The sequence below is a fragment of the Artibeus jamaicensis genome, unplaced genomic scaffold (assembly GCF_021234435.1).
Source record: "Artibeus jamaicensis isolate MK-2021 breed Jamaican fruit bat unplaced genomic scaffold, CSHL_Jam_final contig_467, whole genome shotgun sequence".
Taxonomy (NCBI): domain Eukaryota; kingdom Metazoa; phylum Chordata; class Mammalia; order Chiroptera; family Phyllostomidae; genus Artibeus; species Artibeus jamaicensis.
The window spans coordinates 9,068,528-9,086,866 of NW_026521845.1; the positions used below are offsets into that span (position 1 = coordinate 9,068,528).

Below are 18,339 nucleotides of genomic sequence, written 5' to 3' on the forward strand. Positions count from 1 at the left end.
ACATTTAGTATAGGGTTATGAGAATTCTGTTTATTAAAGCTTCATATATACTTTATCGTATTTTAGAGAAACCTGTGTCTCATAAAATGAAAATTTTAGGTTATTATCAATATCTAGTTGGTGTTCACAGAGTTATTTACTACCTACCCTGTAAAGAGTAGCAAACAGTATTTTGAATCTGTTAGTTCATTTCATGTATCCATGTTCTCGTTCATTCATTGGTCTGTTCAGTGTCGCTTGTGCCCTAAGGGGCGGATGCCTGCAGTTACCTGGTAGAATGTCCCAGCTTATGCAACAGCAGGTCGTGATCTCTCTTGAGTGGGCACGCCACTGACTCTCGTGTTTGCAGTAGTCCATCTTCTCTGTTGTCCCTGTGAACACTGACTTAGTGCCTGCTGACCATCGCTCCTACGGGAAATGTAGGCTAGGGTTCCTGCAAGCTTCTGGTCTGCTAATCAATACATAACATTGTTTTGTGTGTGTTTGTCTTTAAAGACTCTTCATTTAATATGGACCACTGATTAACACTGACTTTGTGGTTGACAGCACATTAACCCCTGCCCAAAGGAACCCTGTGTAACACGTGCACATTCTTTCGGAGGCGCATGGCAGCCTTCTTCCACTTGGGAGCACCAGACAGCACTTCAGCACTGTGCTTGGGGCCCATGTTAAACAGTGAAGTCACCCACACAGGGAACCCAAGTGCGAAAAGCGTGGCACTAGCTAGGGCCGAGAAAGCAGGCCTCACTGGCTGGAAATGTGTGTGTCAGGTGACCCAATGTTTGCCACTCTCCTCATATCTATAAATGACTGTGCAAGCTCTGTGAGTATTGATTTGGGGATTACAAGTACATCTTAGCAAGTAGGTGAACTTGCACATGAGAAATCTGAGTAATGAGCGTCAGTGGTAACATCTCTATGTCTAGATCTGTTCCTTTGATATTTCTTTATGTCTCCCTGTTATGACAATGGCAGCAAGACCTAAACACCGTGCTATGATGAGTTTACCTGTTTGGCCTGCTACTTCCCACCTGTGTGTTTGCAGCCAAGGCTGTGAGGATGGAGGAGGAACAGGAGCTAAGTAAGAGAAAGACAGATGAAGCCAGTCGGAAGAAAGATATATAAAAATGTAAAGAAAATCAATAGAAACTTATATATAACTTTGGAATTTAGATGTACTCACACTGAATAAAAGTGGGAACGTGTATACCGAAGCCTTAAATAACCAGACACACACGCAGCTGCCACCCCAGAGTAATCTTACACTTAGCAGCCAGCGGCCCAGGAAATGTGCTATTCATTGTTTTAGTTTGGGTGTGAAAGCTGCATTCCAGCTCCAAGAGCCTCGCAAAGACTCCTAAACTGCCCCAAGGAGCCCATTTGGACAGTGGGTTATTTCTGTTTGGCTCGCAGCAGACCCGAGGGCTCTGGCAGCAGGGGCTCCGGCAGGACTCAGAATCACCATCCTCAGTGTTCTGTCCTCATGAGGTTATTTTTCAGAAAAGCAACCCCCAGCCTCATTCGAAAAGTGGCACTGTAGGCAGGCCCTAACGGAGCTTCTCTTGGGCCCATCAGCAGCCCCCGAAGGCAGGGCAGCCTGTCTTCTGGGTGAGAGGCAAATTTCACACCAATGAGAGCCAGCTCTGGGTACTTTCTGAAGCAGAAGCTGTCCTTATGGCGTGTCACCTCTTGCTGTATTGGAGTAACAGTTACTGGTTGAATGTGAGATTTTAAATTGAAAAGTAAGAGTGACAACCAACTTCTGATTCTCTCTGAGGGACTGCAGAATCAACCCTTGTTTATGAACACAACTGTATACATGCCTATTGCCTGACTCTCTCAAGTCGTGGAAGGCAGGGAGAAGTTTCAGTTACTAAAATTAGTTGAAAGCTGACTAGTGTAGTCCTGACACGCAGTAGGTGCTTTAATGTTAATGGAACACACAGATCCAAGTGTAACAGAGTTCAGGGATGCTTTGTTCATTATCATGGAGGAGTTCAGAATTAAGTACACAAGAAGATCCATAGGAATATAGATAGAAAATATCAGAATTGCCTTTTATTTTTACCTCATTCATCTGTTTAACATTCCACTCTACTACCACAGCATTATACATCTAGAATTTAGCACAAATAACTAGGCAGACATGAGGGTGCCTACTCAAAATATTTTTATTGATGGCATATGTGATAGAAATCCTTCAAGTCTTGTTTCTCTGCATGAATTCACTGTAATTAGTCTCCCATTGGTGCCAATGAAATTTATGGAGTTTGGTTTTTGAAAGAACATGGTGGGTAGAATATGAATAGACCGTTACCACTGAAGGGGAGAGGGGGGAAAATACAAGCACCAACTGCCAGGCATCTTCCTGTCTCACCCTCACAACCACCCTGTGGTTCATAGATGACAAAAGCAAGTGAGTTAGGCAATAGTTCCTACAGGAAGCTTCTGGAAATGTACCATTTCTTCCTTGTGGGGTAGAGTTCACCAGAAATAATCTAGGGCTGTTTGGGAAGGTTATTAATTATTGGTTTGGTTTTTAAAATAGATACAGGTCAATTCAGATGAGTTGTGTCTCCTTGGGTGAGTTTTGGTAGATTGTGTCTTTTGGAGGAATTGGTCCATTTCACCTTAGTTATCAAATTTGTGGTCAACTGTTCATAATACCTCTGTATTTATCCTTTTGATGTCTGTGATATCAGAAGGGATCACCCATCTCTCTGAGTGATTATTAGCCATTTGTGTCTTCTCTCTTTTCTCTTACTAGCCAGTAGCTTGGGTAGGTCTTCATTACTCTTATTGAGCTTTTCAAAGGACAAGCTTTGGTATTGTTGGTTTTCGCTCTTCTCTGGTACAATTTCATGATCTTTGCTCCAATTTTATTGTCTTTTTCCTGCTCACTTTTTTCTAGTTTCTAAAGTGGAAGCTTAAGTTATTGATTTTAGATCTTTCTTTTTTTCTACTATATGTATTCAGTGCATTTACAATACATGCAATTGGGATATATTTTTATCCAAAGTAAATGTAAAAAAACAAACATCGAAATGCATATTTTAAAAATAGGTTATTTTACATATTAAAAATGATCTATTATATTAAAATAAAAACTAAATATAATGAATACCTCTCAAAAAGTTTAAACTAAGGTCATTTAAATAAAACTAACCATTCTATTTTCTTTTTGAAAAAATTAAGCTAACTACTGTTATATATATTTAAAACCAGTAATAATAATAATACAGCATCAGTAACAGCTCTGCGGTAACCTTTGCTCTACTTCCCTCTAGGACTTCCAAACCGTATTACCATCATTCGATCTCTTCTCCACATATGGAAAATCATATTCAAAAGCTGGACAAATTTTATAAAGGTACGCATTTTTTTATAAGTACTTCACAGAGTATTTTAAGCAACAAAAACATGAAATGGGATTCACTTGACTCGTTTTAAAAGCCATGTTACAATATCGATGCATCACCAAAGCAGACGCTTCTTTCGCTCTAGTCTAGTGGTTCGTAATACTTGAAAGTCACGGGCTTTGTTTTCCAAATCTCCTAAATGGACTCAAGAATATGTTAAATAGAACTAACAAAAATCTGAAGTACCTTTTCTTCATAGTAACTCATGTAATAAATCAGTAGTTTACACAATACAATGATAAAATATTCATGGTGTCCAAAAGCCAAAGCATTTCTCAATACTGCATTGATACAGTTAGGTTAAAATACTATATTCAAAATACGTGTTATTTGAAATTTATTTATTTAGGGTCTCTGATCACCCAAGTCTACAGTGTAGAGAAGAAAGAAAAAGACCTATGTAAAATTCAAGATCACAGAATAAGCTCTCACTGAATTCTGTATGTTATTGCAAAGGTGTTTAAAACTAGAGGCGTGGTTCTAATCAGAGTGAGACTTTTGGGAAGTACTCTGGCATTTTCAGTCAAATTAGAGGAGGGGTGGGATGGGAACAGCACAGAAGACTACGGCGAGGAAAGGGGCAGAAATGAGGAATCGTGCCTGTGAGGATGGTACCCTTCCACCCCCAGAGCCAAGGGCGTGCTCTGGGCCCTGGGAAGGCGGAGCAGGGTGAAGCAGCGTCTGTTCCTTAGACTCAGCCTCGGTGCCTCCTCTCCCTTGCCTATGACTATGGATGCGTGGATGCTGGAGTCAGCATGTTAAATACAGACGCCACTATCTACCTTCCAGGGACTCCAAAGGAGTACAGGAAGGGAAACGTGAAACATTCCTATATAGTGCCAAGTGGAATTGCAGTTTCGGAGGTTTATAAAGTATCACCACCCATTGGAGCATTGATTTGGTATTTTTCACTCCAAATGCAACCGTCTGAGTAAAATCTTTCATATTCGTGTGTGACTTAGATTTTTAATTCCAAGGTATATTTTGGTTGTAATGTAGAATGGTTGAAAACAAATTATACTCCATAATACAGGGCAGGGCAAATGTAGGTTTACCATGGTCCATACAGAAAAAATATATAATGTAATAATTAATATATGATTACATCAGAATAAACTCTGTGTTTTACATATTCACAACTGTAACCCCATTGTGCCCCACCCTGTGTATGCTAAGTTAAATAAATGATGAGACATAGATCCTTAATTTGAAAAAAATAATGTTTTTGTAAGGAAAGAAGGCAAGGACCTGTGTAGTTTAATTTCAGTAAAGTGTGCACAAACACAAACATTATATAATGTGTTCGCTTTTATAAAGAACACTTGCATGAACTTCTATGGGACATATACGCATACATTTGTACATTGCAAAAATACGAATGATAGTTATCACTGGGTAGTAAGATTATGAAAACCTCTTTGGGAGATATGTCTTTGTATTCTTATTTTTTGAAACTTTTATTTAATCAGACAAAAGCAGAGTGATAAAACAAAGTACCCCAATAGGAATTACTTGCTCTTCTCTACCAATTATGAAAACAGCTTGAGTTTATGCTAGTCAATCATAATAATTTACAGACAATTATCTTCTTTTCCAAAGACAAAATAATCACTTGCTAAATTATTTATAAGAAAGATGAGGATGAGTAACACATGTTTCACATTACTTTTAATTTAAAAGAGCGCACAGTGAGCAAATACAAATCTGGGGTGGGAATTTTTTTTTAACGCTTAGTAACTCTGCTTTCGGATTTTAACTGTTTTTGTGAATTGAAAACATCATCAAAATGTCACGTTCTCGTCTTAGAAAGGACCTGATTGTCTCGTGTTTAATTTTGGTAAGTGAAGGGCAGCAGCCTTCCCTGAAGCTCTCCTATTAGGATTAAATTTCACCAAATATGACAAAGTGTCTGCACTCCTTGGAAAGAAGGCCAGGACAGGGCCAGAAGCGCCACAGTGTTGACGAAAGACACCGCGGTGATTTTTAGAGCTATCTATTTGATTGCTTCAGCTTCACGGCAGTCCATCACTTGGCGATAATTCACCCACACTGCGTTTTCCCATCAGTCTGATTAGAAACAGTGATGCCTTTATCAGATTAATCTTCCTTCCCTTTAGCGCGTCTCAGTTTAGGATAAACAGGGCTCGCATCTACCCATTTGATTAATCTACTAAGATTCCAGCTGCTGAAACTGCTCAGAATGAACTCAATTTTAAACACATACATATTTTTAAATCTGCTCTCTGACCAGGACAGTCGGACTCCTTTTAATTTTTTGAATGCTTCTGTATGACTCGTCACTTTGGTGGGCTTGGAGAGTTTCCCATTGGCAGCTCGGTCTAACCCACAGTGGACTAGTTCCTGTCGGGCCACTTGGCCATCTTGTCCCCCCATCCATGCTTCCAGGAAGAGGCTCTGTGGAGAGCAGGGTGGAGAGAAATTAGCAGAGGGAGGGGGAGTCATCGGGTAGTCCGCGGGAATGTCAGCTGTGTCGGCTTGTGTGCTTTTCAGTTTTCCCAGATTCTTTGCAGTGGGCTTGGGTCCACGTTCTCTTTTTGCTGAAACGTGGTGTTGAGATCAGTTTTGATTAAATCATTTGTTTTACATGAAAAGCAATGTACTTTCTTCCATTTTCATAGGAGTTTGGTATACAAATGGCTGGAATAGCTGAGGAGAAAATTAAAATGAGAAAATAAGTTTGGTTAACACCTGAATTGGGAGAGGGATGCAATTCCATTGTCTTTTTTTTAGGGGGAATAAGGTCTCAAGGACTGTGTGAGGAAAGAAAAGGAATCTCAGGGAAGAGTCACAGTCAGGCAAATAAGCGGACACACATGCGCTCATCGGGGGTTAAATTTCTAATTCAACTAGAGAACTGGTTCAGCATGGCAGCGAGGCTGGCACTATGTGAATTGATAACTCAATTTCGTGGGAATGAATCTGCAGAAAACAAAACAAACAAGCAACAAAAAACACAAGTCAAGCTATCTGTTGTTAGTATTTCCCTTGGTGAAATCACCCTGTGTTTAAAGTGACCTCACAGCCCCCCAAGCCTGGGGGGAGAAGATGCCTGGTCGCAGTGTCTCTCCCTGACACTGGCTAGCCAGTGTCGAGGCCATTGGCTAGACACCGCGTGTGTCCATGCACCTGCACACGCATCATTCATCAGGCCCTGCAGGAGTGGGGACAGAGCTCAGGGAGCGGGCGGGGTGGGGGAGGGGTGGTTCCAGTAGGGCTAGAACAGGGGGCTGATGGGGCACGTCCTCCCAGACTTTCTTTTTTTTTTTACATTTTCTTTTTTTTTAATTTAATTATTGTTCAAGTACAGTTTTCTGTCTTTTACTCCCACCCCAGCCCACCGCCCCCAGTGCTCCCCACTTCCCTTTCATTTCTACCCACCTTAGTTGTTGTCCCTGTGTCCATTATACTAGTTCCTGTAAATCCTTCCCTTTTTTTTCCGCCGAAATTCCCTCCCTTCTCCCCTCTGGTCACTGTCCCCTCGTTCTCTATTTTAGTGTCTTTGGTTATATTTTGCTTGCTTGTTTGTTTTGTTGTTTAGCTTCCTGTTAAAGGTGAGATCGTATGGCATTTGTCTTTCAACACCTGGCTTATTTCACTCAGCATAATGTTTTTCATTTCCACTTTCACCACTTCTATTCAATATAGTATTGGAAATTTTAGCCGTAGTGATCAGACAAGAAAAGGAAATAAAAGGCATCCAAATTGGAAAGGAGGAAACAAAACTGTCACTGTTTGCAGATGACATGATAGTGTACATGGAGACTCCCAGACTTTCTTCTGAGCTAACTCTAAATGAGGACGGTGGTTTGAGAATTCTCTGTTTGGGGGCTATTTTTCTTTTCTCATTTTAGTGTTTGGTTTTTAGAAAATGTCTTCTCTCACTTTACTGTTTTGTTTTTAGAAAATAAAAGAAGACAAAATGTAAAAATGAGGTTAAGGTGTGAAGTGATTATGGAGTAGAAGACCCCCTGCCTGGCTGAGTAACCAAGATACAAGTGTCTTAACCTCTGAAGCCCCTCCCCTCCTTCTCCATCTCTCTCTGGTCCTTCCCTCTCTCTCCGTTCTCTGCTCTGTCCTCCCTCCCCCCTCTCCCTCCTCCCTCCCCCCCTCCCTCCCCCCCCCCCCCCCCCCCCCCTCCCCCCCCCTCCCTCCTCCCCCCCCCCCCTCCCCCTCCCCCTCTCCCTCCCTCTGTCTCTCTCCACTCTTTTCCCTCTCTCCTCTCCTCTCTCTCCCTCCTCCCCCTCTCTTCTCTGTTCAAAGAAGAAATGGGAACAATCTGTGGTTCATTCAAAAACTAAACAGATCTAAACAGAAAATGCACATGAAGAACCTCCAGAAAATACACTTAAACCATACTTCTTATGATTCAATAAACTATAATATTTTATGGAAGGCTAGTTTTATATAGTATGCGAATAGTGGATTTTTTACCTCTGAGAATAGCTGTCACAACCGAAGCCCCTGGTGACCTAAAGTGCCATGCAAATGGTTCCCCCAAAGTGGCTATGTTCTGACCCCATCACCCTAGTCACACACAATGAAGCCAGTGTTGGGTACTGACATTGAGGTTAGCCAACATGCAGGCATGGATGGTTTGAAGTATGAATGGTATGGAGCTTTGTCCCAAGAGTAACAGTGACTTATCAGACCAGTCAGAAACCCCCTGGGGACACTGAACTGGAGACACACAGATGTGGATCAGTGGGTGTGGGAGCAGAAACATGGGCACTCTCAAATAGGGATGAGAGATCCAGGGCTCTGCTGCAGGGAGCAAAGAGGTAAGTGGGTGGCAAGGCTGATACCTCGCACAGTGTGTTTGCTTATAAGTGGCTCTGGACCAAAAACAAGTGTATGACTGATTTGACTGTGCAGTTTTAGAGTGTGACCTTTGAATGACAGTGAGTGATTTTTAGGTGTTTTGTTGATGCTGGGTAAATATTTGTTGATTCTGACCTTAGCACAAACTTGTAAGACAATTAGCTGGAATTAGAGTCTGAACATAGCCCACTTCAAAGCTATGACTGATTTTGTGATTCAATCTATAATCGAGCCCTTGTCAGCCTGAACTAGAATGTCTAAAGCCGTTTGATGTGCCCTGACCAGTGTGGCTCAGTTGGTTGGGCATCGTTCCGCAAAGTGAAAGGTCACCAGTCCAATTCCCAGTCAGGGTACATGCCTGAGTTGCAGGTTCTGTCTCCTGTTGGGGCACATGCAGATCGATGTTTCTCTCCCTCTCTTTCTCCCTCCCTTCCGCTCTCTCTGAAAATAAATAATTTTTTTAAAAACTGTCTAATGTAATGAGCTATTATGCAAGAGGTTATAACCTGTGAAGTTGTGTATGAAAAGGATTGATTTTTAAAACATCTTTAATGCTACCTTTTTAAAAACAGTTAACATTCATTTAAAGCCAAAATATGGTGGGAGTTATAGTTAGTATCAGTTTACAGAAAATTCAAATAAAGAAGCAAATGCTTTTCTTAATAAGGCAACATTTATTGCAAGTAGGAATTTTCTGGCATTTGGGGTAGGGGAAATAGAACAGAAAGTATATTATACTGACTATTACATGTAAAATAATAGAAGAAGATAAAGGACAATTTTATATTGTAAGGTGTGAGAAGTCGGTGGGAACAGCTGGGTTCAGAGCAGAGCGGACCCCTTTGGAGCATCATGCACTGAGTGTAGCACATCTGACAATCCAACCCTCAAACTCCATTTGCTCTGGAAACAAGGAACGAGAGGAAGGACCAAGGTGGCATTTAGGAGCCGTGGGGAGCATGTAACCTGGCCTCGAATTCTAATGCTTCTGAACTCTGCTAAGCCTAGTTTCTCTCTTCCTAAGTTACTTTTATTTTTTTTATAGGCTATAATACCTTATAGCACAGCAATCCATGATTCTTATTCTTTCATAATAATAAGCTCAGGACAGTAGAATTTTATCTTAATGCTCCTTCAATGCTCTCCATATTTTGAGAACTCATGCTTTTCAAGCAGCTTTCGCTGCTAGTTTAGAAGTTAGTGCCCAGGCTCAGTGCACCAGAGTTACCCGTCCTCAGAAATTCCAAAGCAAGAGTTACGGTGAGCGGCACCTGGACTGCCCTGCTCTGCTCTTTGTCTTTTGTTTTGGACAAATGAGTTTTGTCCAACATCTGGCAGAGTAAAATATCCATTGAATAAATGTTAAAGTTCCAAAAATGTCTCAAGAAATAAAAGCTACTAAATAGCAGGTAGCTCCCTGAGATGCCGCCTGTAAAGACACTGTCGCTCATTTGAATGCGTACCACTGTGGGATGTTCCTTTAACGAGTCTCGTTAACTTATGACGTATATGAATCTGCGTATAGATGTCGGCATGCACCAAGTTGGTGGATCCCGAAGTCAGATATGACCACTGCCCCTTCGGGGAAATGGTCTATCAGATCTGTAAATATTTGAGTAATTATCCTTGTTTCCACACTACATCATTTTGGTTGTAAGGTCAAGACTGTGTTCTTATCTTCGGGGCATTATGGGTCTCGTTACCAACTGTACCCCCTTTTCACTCTGTCCCTCTCCCAACCCCACAGTATCTCTTCTATATGCTGATCTTCCATCTCATTTTTTCTCTATTTAATGTGGCCCTGATTTACCTTTCATTTAATTTTCTTTTCCATTGTAAAATGGCACAAAACCTTTTAGGAACAAAGTGATATTAATAAAATCACAAAATTGTATGTGTGATTTGTTTAAGCTCCTAGTGATGCCTGAAAAGCGGTAGAAATTTGTGCCTCTTCACCTGTCCACCTGTTTCGCCCATTCCCCCACTCCCATCAGTGTGTTCAGTTTATTTCAAATAGTATATTATGTGTTCATTTGTTATGGATTTTGGATTTCACATACACAGTATTTGCCTTTCTCTGACTCAGTTCACTCAGTATAATGCCCTCTAGGTCCATCCATGTTATTGCAAGTGGCAAGATTTCATTTTTCAAAAAAAAAAAGATGGTGAGTCAAAAAATAAAATCAAAAAAAAACAATATATATATATAATATAAAATATCTTCTTCCTAAAACAATATTTGCCCGGTATATTTCATAATTTTTAATAAATATTTCAAAAAAATTGAGAGTTAAGTAACCCCCCAAGAAAAAAAAAATTGGGATTGGACTCAGGTCTAGCGAGTCTTCAGCCACAGGAGATTAGTGGTCGCCTTCCAATGATGCCCCGGAGGTCCTGATCTTGTTAGTGGTCCTCCAGGGCCCACACCTTTGCCCACTCCTTGGCAGGAAACAGCATTCTGGAAACCAAAAAGCTACCCATTCCATCCTTTTAGTGACTAATTCCACCCTTTGGCTCAGATCAGCATGGCGATGTCCTTTACTGTATTTTCTAAGGTACAGCAGAGCTAGCCCGTTCCTGGTGCCACTCTAATGAAGGGAGAAAATTATTTTTTCATCATAGTGAATTATTTCATTCTTGCGAGGCAGAGCAAAAGAAAGACAGCAGAAAAGGAAACATGAAATCTCATTTCATGGGTAAAGAAAACAATGATTTCAAATAGTATATTATTGTGCTTAAGTGAATGTGCCTGTGCATAATGAAAATGTAGAATGTGATTAAAACATTTGAAATATATCCACAGAAATTACATCTACACGTGCTGTTCCCGTATGTTCTCTACCATCCTCTGTCGAGCCACTGGCTTATTATACCAACATATTCCTCCTTTTAAAGAAAAATAAGTAGAACGAAAGAGAGCGGCGCAGCAGCAAGAAGAGAAAAAATAGAACAACGCGTTGGTAAAGGAAACTGCAGTCTACCCAGTGCCTCCCCACCTTCATTACCATCCTTCCAAATAAATCTCCCCACTCCTCTTGGGCTGACAAATAAAAAAATCAAGCCACAAGATGTATGTGCGCGCTTCTCCTGATGAGCATCGCCATCCATCTGCGGTGCGTCCCACGTGCCAGCGCGGGGACGGGCTGGAGGCAGAATTAAAGACTTCGGGATGTCCGCCGCTTAATCAAGAAGGCTTTTCTCTTCCCGCTTGCACAGCTTTCATCTCTGTCTCGGGTGATTTTCTCCCCGTCTCCTTCACTCGGTGGCAAACATGCTGATGGCTGATGGGACAATAACTGATCATAGACCTAACCTTCCAGGGCAACCAATTGGTTTCAAATGGATGACATGAGGGCTCTCGATAAGTTTCTTTTTGGTGAGGACTGTTAGTCCCAGTATATCCACAGCTACACATTAGAATCCTGACTTCTGGGATTTTGGAAAATGATGTCCAATTTCATTTTTTTTATTTCAAATTAAAAGTATCTTTTAATGGGCATACACAGGGAGTGGACACGGCTTCAAATTGGGGTGAAATTTTCAGTGGAAATGTTAAATATATTTATCTGAAATAAGTAGATATTTTTCTTCATTTTTATTTCAATACATAGCACCCTACTCTGGAAGGTGATGATTTTCATTGTTCAAGGTTTGGTGGCGTGTTGTAAGACGCCCAAGCAATCATTTATCCTGACTTCCCACACCTGCTGGAAACTGTTCTAGGATATCCATACACTGGCTTGGGCCCTTCTAAGTCTTGAGGATAACTCTCCCTCTCAAGAGAATATATTCCATTTGGGGGTTTTCTAATTATTTAAAAGTTCTTCCTTTTATGGACTTCATGATTTCACTTACTGGTACAAATTTGGTGCCTCAGAATAAGTTAATTCCCTTTCCCATAAGAGCATTCTTCAAGCATTGGACTAAGATACCATGGCTCACCTGAGATGTTTCTTCCTCTGTTAAATATCCTTCAGTTCCTGACCTTCATCATCTACCTGTGTCTACCACTCTCTCTCTCTCCACAGCAGACATTACTAATCACCATCCCCATTTCTCCTGACCTGAGCTTAGAATCCCTCTCTTCGGGCTCTCCATGCAGCTACCCTGCCACCTGAACTGAATTGTGATTTGAAACACACTTACCGTCCTTGATATTTCGGATTCAATATGATAAAGCTCGGTGGTAATGGGGAATGGATTTAAGCTCTTTAGTAATCTGAGCAGGCTTCAGCTTGGGGCCTGGTCCAAGGTTGACGTCAGTGTTTCCTGTGCTTCAAATTAAATTAAGGAATTATATAGGGTGCCAACTCCAACCTTGACCGTGCAGATTTCATTAAAAAGAACTGTTTCTGAGCAGATCCTTGGGACCAAAATACCCATATCTGGCAAGACCCTCAGTGCTAGATTACTAAGAGAATAGGCAATAAAAGTGAACGACTGGATGATATCTGTAAATAGTATGTCGGAACTCTGATTTGGCTTAGTTTAAGAAATGATTAATTGGCTTTTTATTCAAGTTCACCTATTTCATGACTTGTTGGACAGCAAAAGATACCTAAAGCTCCTGGCAGGTTTCATTTAGGAGCGTTCTCTCCTTGTAAAAGACTTATGGGAGATTTTAGAAGAAAATAGTGCTTAGAAGCTCAATTTCCTTTTACGCCCCTCGTCCTCTTCTGCACAGAGAGCTGGAGAGTGTCCCGTCTTTGTTGAATGAGACCATGTGCGCTCGAGTCCCAACTTCACGGGGGCCACCCGCAGCCCATACTTCTCCATCTGCCTACAGCAGGAAACCACTGAGATTTACATATGAATAATCATCTGTACAATTTTGTGGCTTTGCCTGCAAGTTTTCGTAAAGTAGCTAGTGCCCATCTGAGGTAAGTAAAGTATCAAACTTGTTAGGTCTGATTACTTTTTAATAGTTATGTTGCTTTCTGATGATACAGAACACTTTAATTTCTTCCCACTTGACCTATATAGTTTATATATGTGGGTGGCACAGATTAAATCAACATCAGATATCTCTGCTTGTGGCTAGAGTTTAATGTAATAACAGTCTACTTAGAATCGCAGCCCAAATGCCTTTGTTTAATAAGAATGGGAAAACTATTACTTAAATGAATCTTTTGGTGAAAATAATTTAAAAAATGGATGCTATGGAAGTGGTTGGGTGGAAATAGAAGACCTTGGGAGGTGGTGAAAAGGGTAAGAATTCCAGAGAAAGAGACTGGTTGACTTAGAGAATTTTGGTACCTTGTAAATCTTGGACAAGGGCCTGGTTTTGGAGGAATGTGATTTGGTCTGAGATCTATTTACTTAAAGTAACTGTGTGATATTTAAGTAAAAGGCTCTTGTAGAATGTGAAATTAAGAAGCTGTAGTTGTGGTGAAAAGTCAGGACAAAAAATAGAAATGCAGGCATCAATCAGGATGTAGGTGTTATCTGTCTGAATCAATGACATGATTAGTTCACTGGAGTGGTTACAAGTGAACAGAGAGTCTGCGAATTCAGCATCAGAGGAGATGATGCAAAGGGAGAGGAAGTAGGATAAGAGCAGAAATGGTTTTGACTGTCACAGAAGCTTAAGGAAGAGGTAGTTCAAAGAAGCAATGGTCATCAGCTCCAAATGCTGCCCAGGACAGTGATGTCAAATAGTTAGAAAAACTTCAGTTGAACCAATTGTCCTTATTTCTATTTCTCATAGCTGCTCTGGCTTTCATTTAGTAACCAAAATATTCTCACTGGTGTTTGTAATGTGCTGTTCTTCGTGGTGACAGTTCTACCAGACCACCTCCACTGGGACATGAACTCAGAGGTACTTTTTGCTGAATAAATGTGATGGGTTGCATCATCTCTAGCTCCTGTTGGTTGGCATCTTTTAGCTACTTAGCTACAGATAGGACAGAGTTCTGGCTACAGAATGAAGTCTATTCCTGTGCACCACTAAACTGGATGTATAACAGTAAAGTGTATGACTTTCGGATCATTGATAGATATACCACCATCAGCTGAGCTAACTAGTCCAGACGTTCGGTTCACATTGCATTATATATTATCTGATTGATTCAACACTTAGATAAAAAGGTTATTTCATATGAATAAATACAGGTATGGGCAGAAAGAATGTAGTTTCTTTTAACAGTTGGTTGCTACCAAAGAGGAAGAAAAGGAAAGCAAATATGTGAGACATGAGTTCTTCCAAGTGTCCAGGCAAAACTTTTGTTTGTTGCTTATGATCCATCTCATGGAAATTGTGGTTGTGTCTGAAACAAAAGGCCCAATAAACTCATTTCACTTTTCTACCTACCATCTTGGCTCTTCAGTCTTGCACTTGACTTTCTGCTCGTCACACAGAGATCAGCTCAACTCCCTGAAACAGATGGTGTTCCCGTTACTGTCAACTTATCCTCTGCAGTTCTGCAGTTGGCAAGGCCAGATGGATTAACATCCTGAAATGAAACTTTTCACCAAATTCTTATAAGTAAACAGACGTTTTATTAATATGGACTTCCAGACATGGAACAATACACCGAGATGACTGATTAGAGAATCTAATTAAAGGCAACAGTGTGGAAGAATTGAAAAGCAGCGGGTTTAGTCTGAAAATAAGCAATACGTTTCTATCTCACGCTCTTTGAGTTACAAAACTGAACCAAGAATATATTGCAGAGTGGCTGGCCAAATGAAGATCCATTGCTCATGACTTGCATTTTTCCTCAGACATCTTGATAAATGCAACAAAAATAATTTATAACCTATTGGGTCTTAGAAGCATTTTGTACTTTGAGAAAGAAAGTTGAGGTGCCACTCAAATTCCTAACTTCTCTTATGTCCATTGATGTTCTTTCACCCAAAATGCACTTAACCAAAACAAATCTAACAATGTGGCTTTTTTTGTAAGAATCTGAGGTGTTCATTGAGGGGCTTTCCCTAAAGGAATTAGGAAGGAACTATGTCATCCCTATACAGTAAACTGTAAAACCAACACAAATATAGAGAAATATTCAAGGCTACAGGTGGGCCCCAGCTTGGTCATTTAAGTCACAATTTAAATATTATTTTATCATAGAGACCTTCCCTGATCACCAAACCTAATATCTCTGCCCCTGAAGCAACAAATAATTCAATCCTGTTTTTTTTTTCCTTCATAGTTCTTCCTACTACCTGATTCATTTGTTTAGTGAATATCTTCTCCCCAGAAAGTGTGCTTCGTAAGAACCAAGATGTATCACTAATGGAGTCTCAGCACCTCAAACAATAGCTGGCACACAGTGGGAACTCATAAATACTGATTGAATGAATGAATGAATACAGTGGAGATAGATGATTTCTTGGCCAGTATGACTTCCCTATAATGAGGTTTAGTGGATTCATGTATCTGAAAGAAGGTCAATCATAGATTAATTAGGTTTAGATGAACACAGGACTCAGAGGCAAAGGCTTACGGTAAGTGCCCATCCGGGAACTATCCAGAAGAGGGATCACTTAGTCACCATACCTCTAATGCTCTTACTATGAATGATAGGAACCAAGTAGACTTTGCTTTGGCTCTTAGACCTCTATCTCTCCATCTTCCCTCCCTCAGGTTCCTGCTTCCTCCTCCTTTCCTCCCCTTCCTCCCAGGCAACACTCAAAAAATAGAACCTGATTTCCTGGGATTTGTGTGACTCTGCCACTTATAAGGGAATCTTGGGCAAGTGACTCAATCTCTCTGGTCTACTTTACACAAACACAAAATGAGGATGATAATAGCCCTTAGGTATATTTTCAATACTGAATGAGCAATTACGTCGAAATCATTTAGATAAGTGCCTGAGATGTTGTAAGCACTCAGTAAATGCTACCTATTATCATTACTTTATCTTCTGCTAATTTCTGCTTTGGGCTTATACTAGAACTAGAAAATTTCTATACTAGGAATTTTCTGCAGTTGAGCCTGTTGTTCCCTAGACCAGTCTGCGATTGAGTTATCCATTGTTCCCTATCTTGTATAAGTGTATTCTATACATAGTTTTCTTCTTTGTAGTTTCAGGAGGTGCCCTCTGGTTCTCGCATGTGGTGAACAATCCTAATCAACCCCATCCGTGCTTCTATTTATTTCTAACTCAAATGTGCCTCTCCACTGCCCCCCTCCTTTGAACCTTAGTTGACATGGCTCCAGATCATTTTCTTTGTCTAACTCTTTGCTGAGACGTGTATGATGAGCAGAATTCTAAGATAACCCCCGCCAAACTCCCTGCTCCCCTGTTGTCCAGACCATGCACAACGTTGAGAGTTGAATTAGGTGAGTTTGGCAATGTTATGCGGCACAGTGCACAGTATGCAGATTACCCAGATTGGCCTGACCCAATCACAGGAGCCCATTAAAACAGAGCTCAGTCTGGCTGGTCACAGGTGAGTCAGAGTCAAAGCATGAGAAGAGCTGGATGGATTGTTGCTGCCTTGAAGATATAGGGAACCATATGGCGAGGAGTGTGGGTGGCCTCTTGGAGCTGAGAGAGGCCTGAGACTGAAAGCCAGCGAGGAAATTAGGGCCCCAAGTCCTACAACTGCAAGGAACTATATCTTGCCAACAGTAAGAATGAGCTTGGAAGCAGAACCTCCAGAAGAAAACTCAGACCAGCCAAGACCTTGATCTTCCTGTGATTCCCTGAGCAGAGAACACAAACTCCTGTGCCAGATGCCCAACCTACACAACCGTGAGCTACTGAGCGGGTGTCGTTCTAAGCCCCTAAATGGGTGGTGATTTGTTACCCAGTAAAGGAAAATGAATACCAAGTGTTTCCCTTGAGGCATGCCTACAAGTCTGTATTGATTATTACAGAGGCAGCCAAGTCATGATTACATACCAGAAATACCCTCAGCCTAAACTAGCATCAATCCAGGTTACGGAGGGAGAGGAAACTAGCTATCAGATTGGGCTCTCAGACAGTAAAGAATTCGACTTCAGAGTCATTTACATCCTTTTAGATGGCAGTGTACCTACCTACATTTCAAATTACTTCCGGGATTCTAAACATGTAATATATACACTGTAATTTCTTGAATAACATATGAACACAACCATGTACTCTGTTTAGAGTAATAATTTATGGAGTATGTCCAGAAGTTGGCATTAATTTCTCCCCATAAAATAAGTCACTGAAAAAGGCTGTACATAGTTAAAAGAATATCTTATCAAATGAGCTATTTATTCACATAGCCATTTATAAGTAAACAATATATGAAGCCACTGAAGAAGATTTCAGTTTAACCCAAGGTTTGGAAGGAGTCATCTATCTCTCCTTGGCAATGTAACTACATTTCCACCTTTTTTATAAGGTCTCTAAGGCACCAGTCTTATAAGCTCACTAGTAAAATGCTTTGGGGGAATATGACCATATCATTTCTGCTATTTCCACTTCTTCAGACCTTTATTACTGATGTCAAGGAAATTTGAAGATTTTTTTCTAATGTCTAATCTGTTGTGTTTAGACCTGAAGAGGGTAAATTTAGACACCTTAATTTCGCCCTGTAGTTTGCTCAAGCCATGGACGCTACCCCAGGGAGGCAGAAGATGGACCAGGGTAGTGCAGATTTCTCCTACAGAGTGTCTAGGTGACTGCGGTTAAACAAGAAGGGAGAAGGAAAGCAGTTCGCCTTCCCAAAGCTTCTGTGCTGCCTGATATGATGCTGTCCAAGGAGGCGTGGCCGGTGAAGTCATTCTGGCTTTGGTGCCATGTCTGTGAAAGCTGTGGATTTGAAGGAGCTCTCCGAATAAAGCTGTATAGTAATGTACCCATAAATCTGACCTATCATTGAGAGTAACATTTCTAATAGCAGTCTTGGAGAGGGGGGAAAATTACAAATTACATGGCTGCTTTATTCCATAGGACAAAAAAAATCAAATAAAAGCAGTTATTCAAACCCTAATTTCTCTGCCATAAATTACTTTGCGATGACTCAGAGGAACCAGAATATTATTAGTCAGGGCCTAGTCAGGATACAAAACCACAGAGTAATTTGAATGGAGAAAGTTTAATGTAGAGAATTAGGAACTCGAACTTAAGATTGAGCACCAAGGGATTGGCTGGTGAGA

The 18,339-nt window shown here is 40.8% G+C and overlaps 1 protein-coding gene across 3 annotated transcripts in view; it reads left to right on the forward strand.

Annotated features, from left to right (window-relative positions):
* SPATA17 (spermatogenesis associated 17) overlaps positions 1 to 11,253 on the forward strand; it is a 189,323-nt gene extending 178,070 nt beyond the window's left edge. For 2 of the 3 annotated variants that reach the window (XM_037140644.2, XM_037140645.2), the window contains 2 exons: positions 3,288 to 3,370; positions 7,342 to 7,493. In XM_037140644.2, the coding sequence (XP_036996539.2) occupies positions 3,288 to 3,368 (81 nt within the window). In that variant the 3' untranslated portion in view covers positions 3,369 to 3,370; positions 7,342 to 7,493. Of the gene's footprint in view, positions 1 to 3,287; positions 3,371 to 7,341; positions 7,494 to 11,061 lie in introns of those variants that run through there. The other variant, XM_053667293.1, reaches the window with a different exon arrangement.
* Positions 11,254 to 18,339: the final 7,086 nt, after the last annotated feature.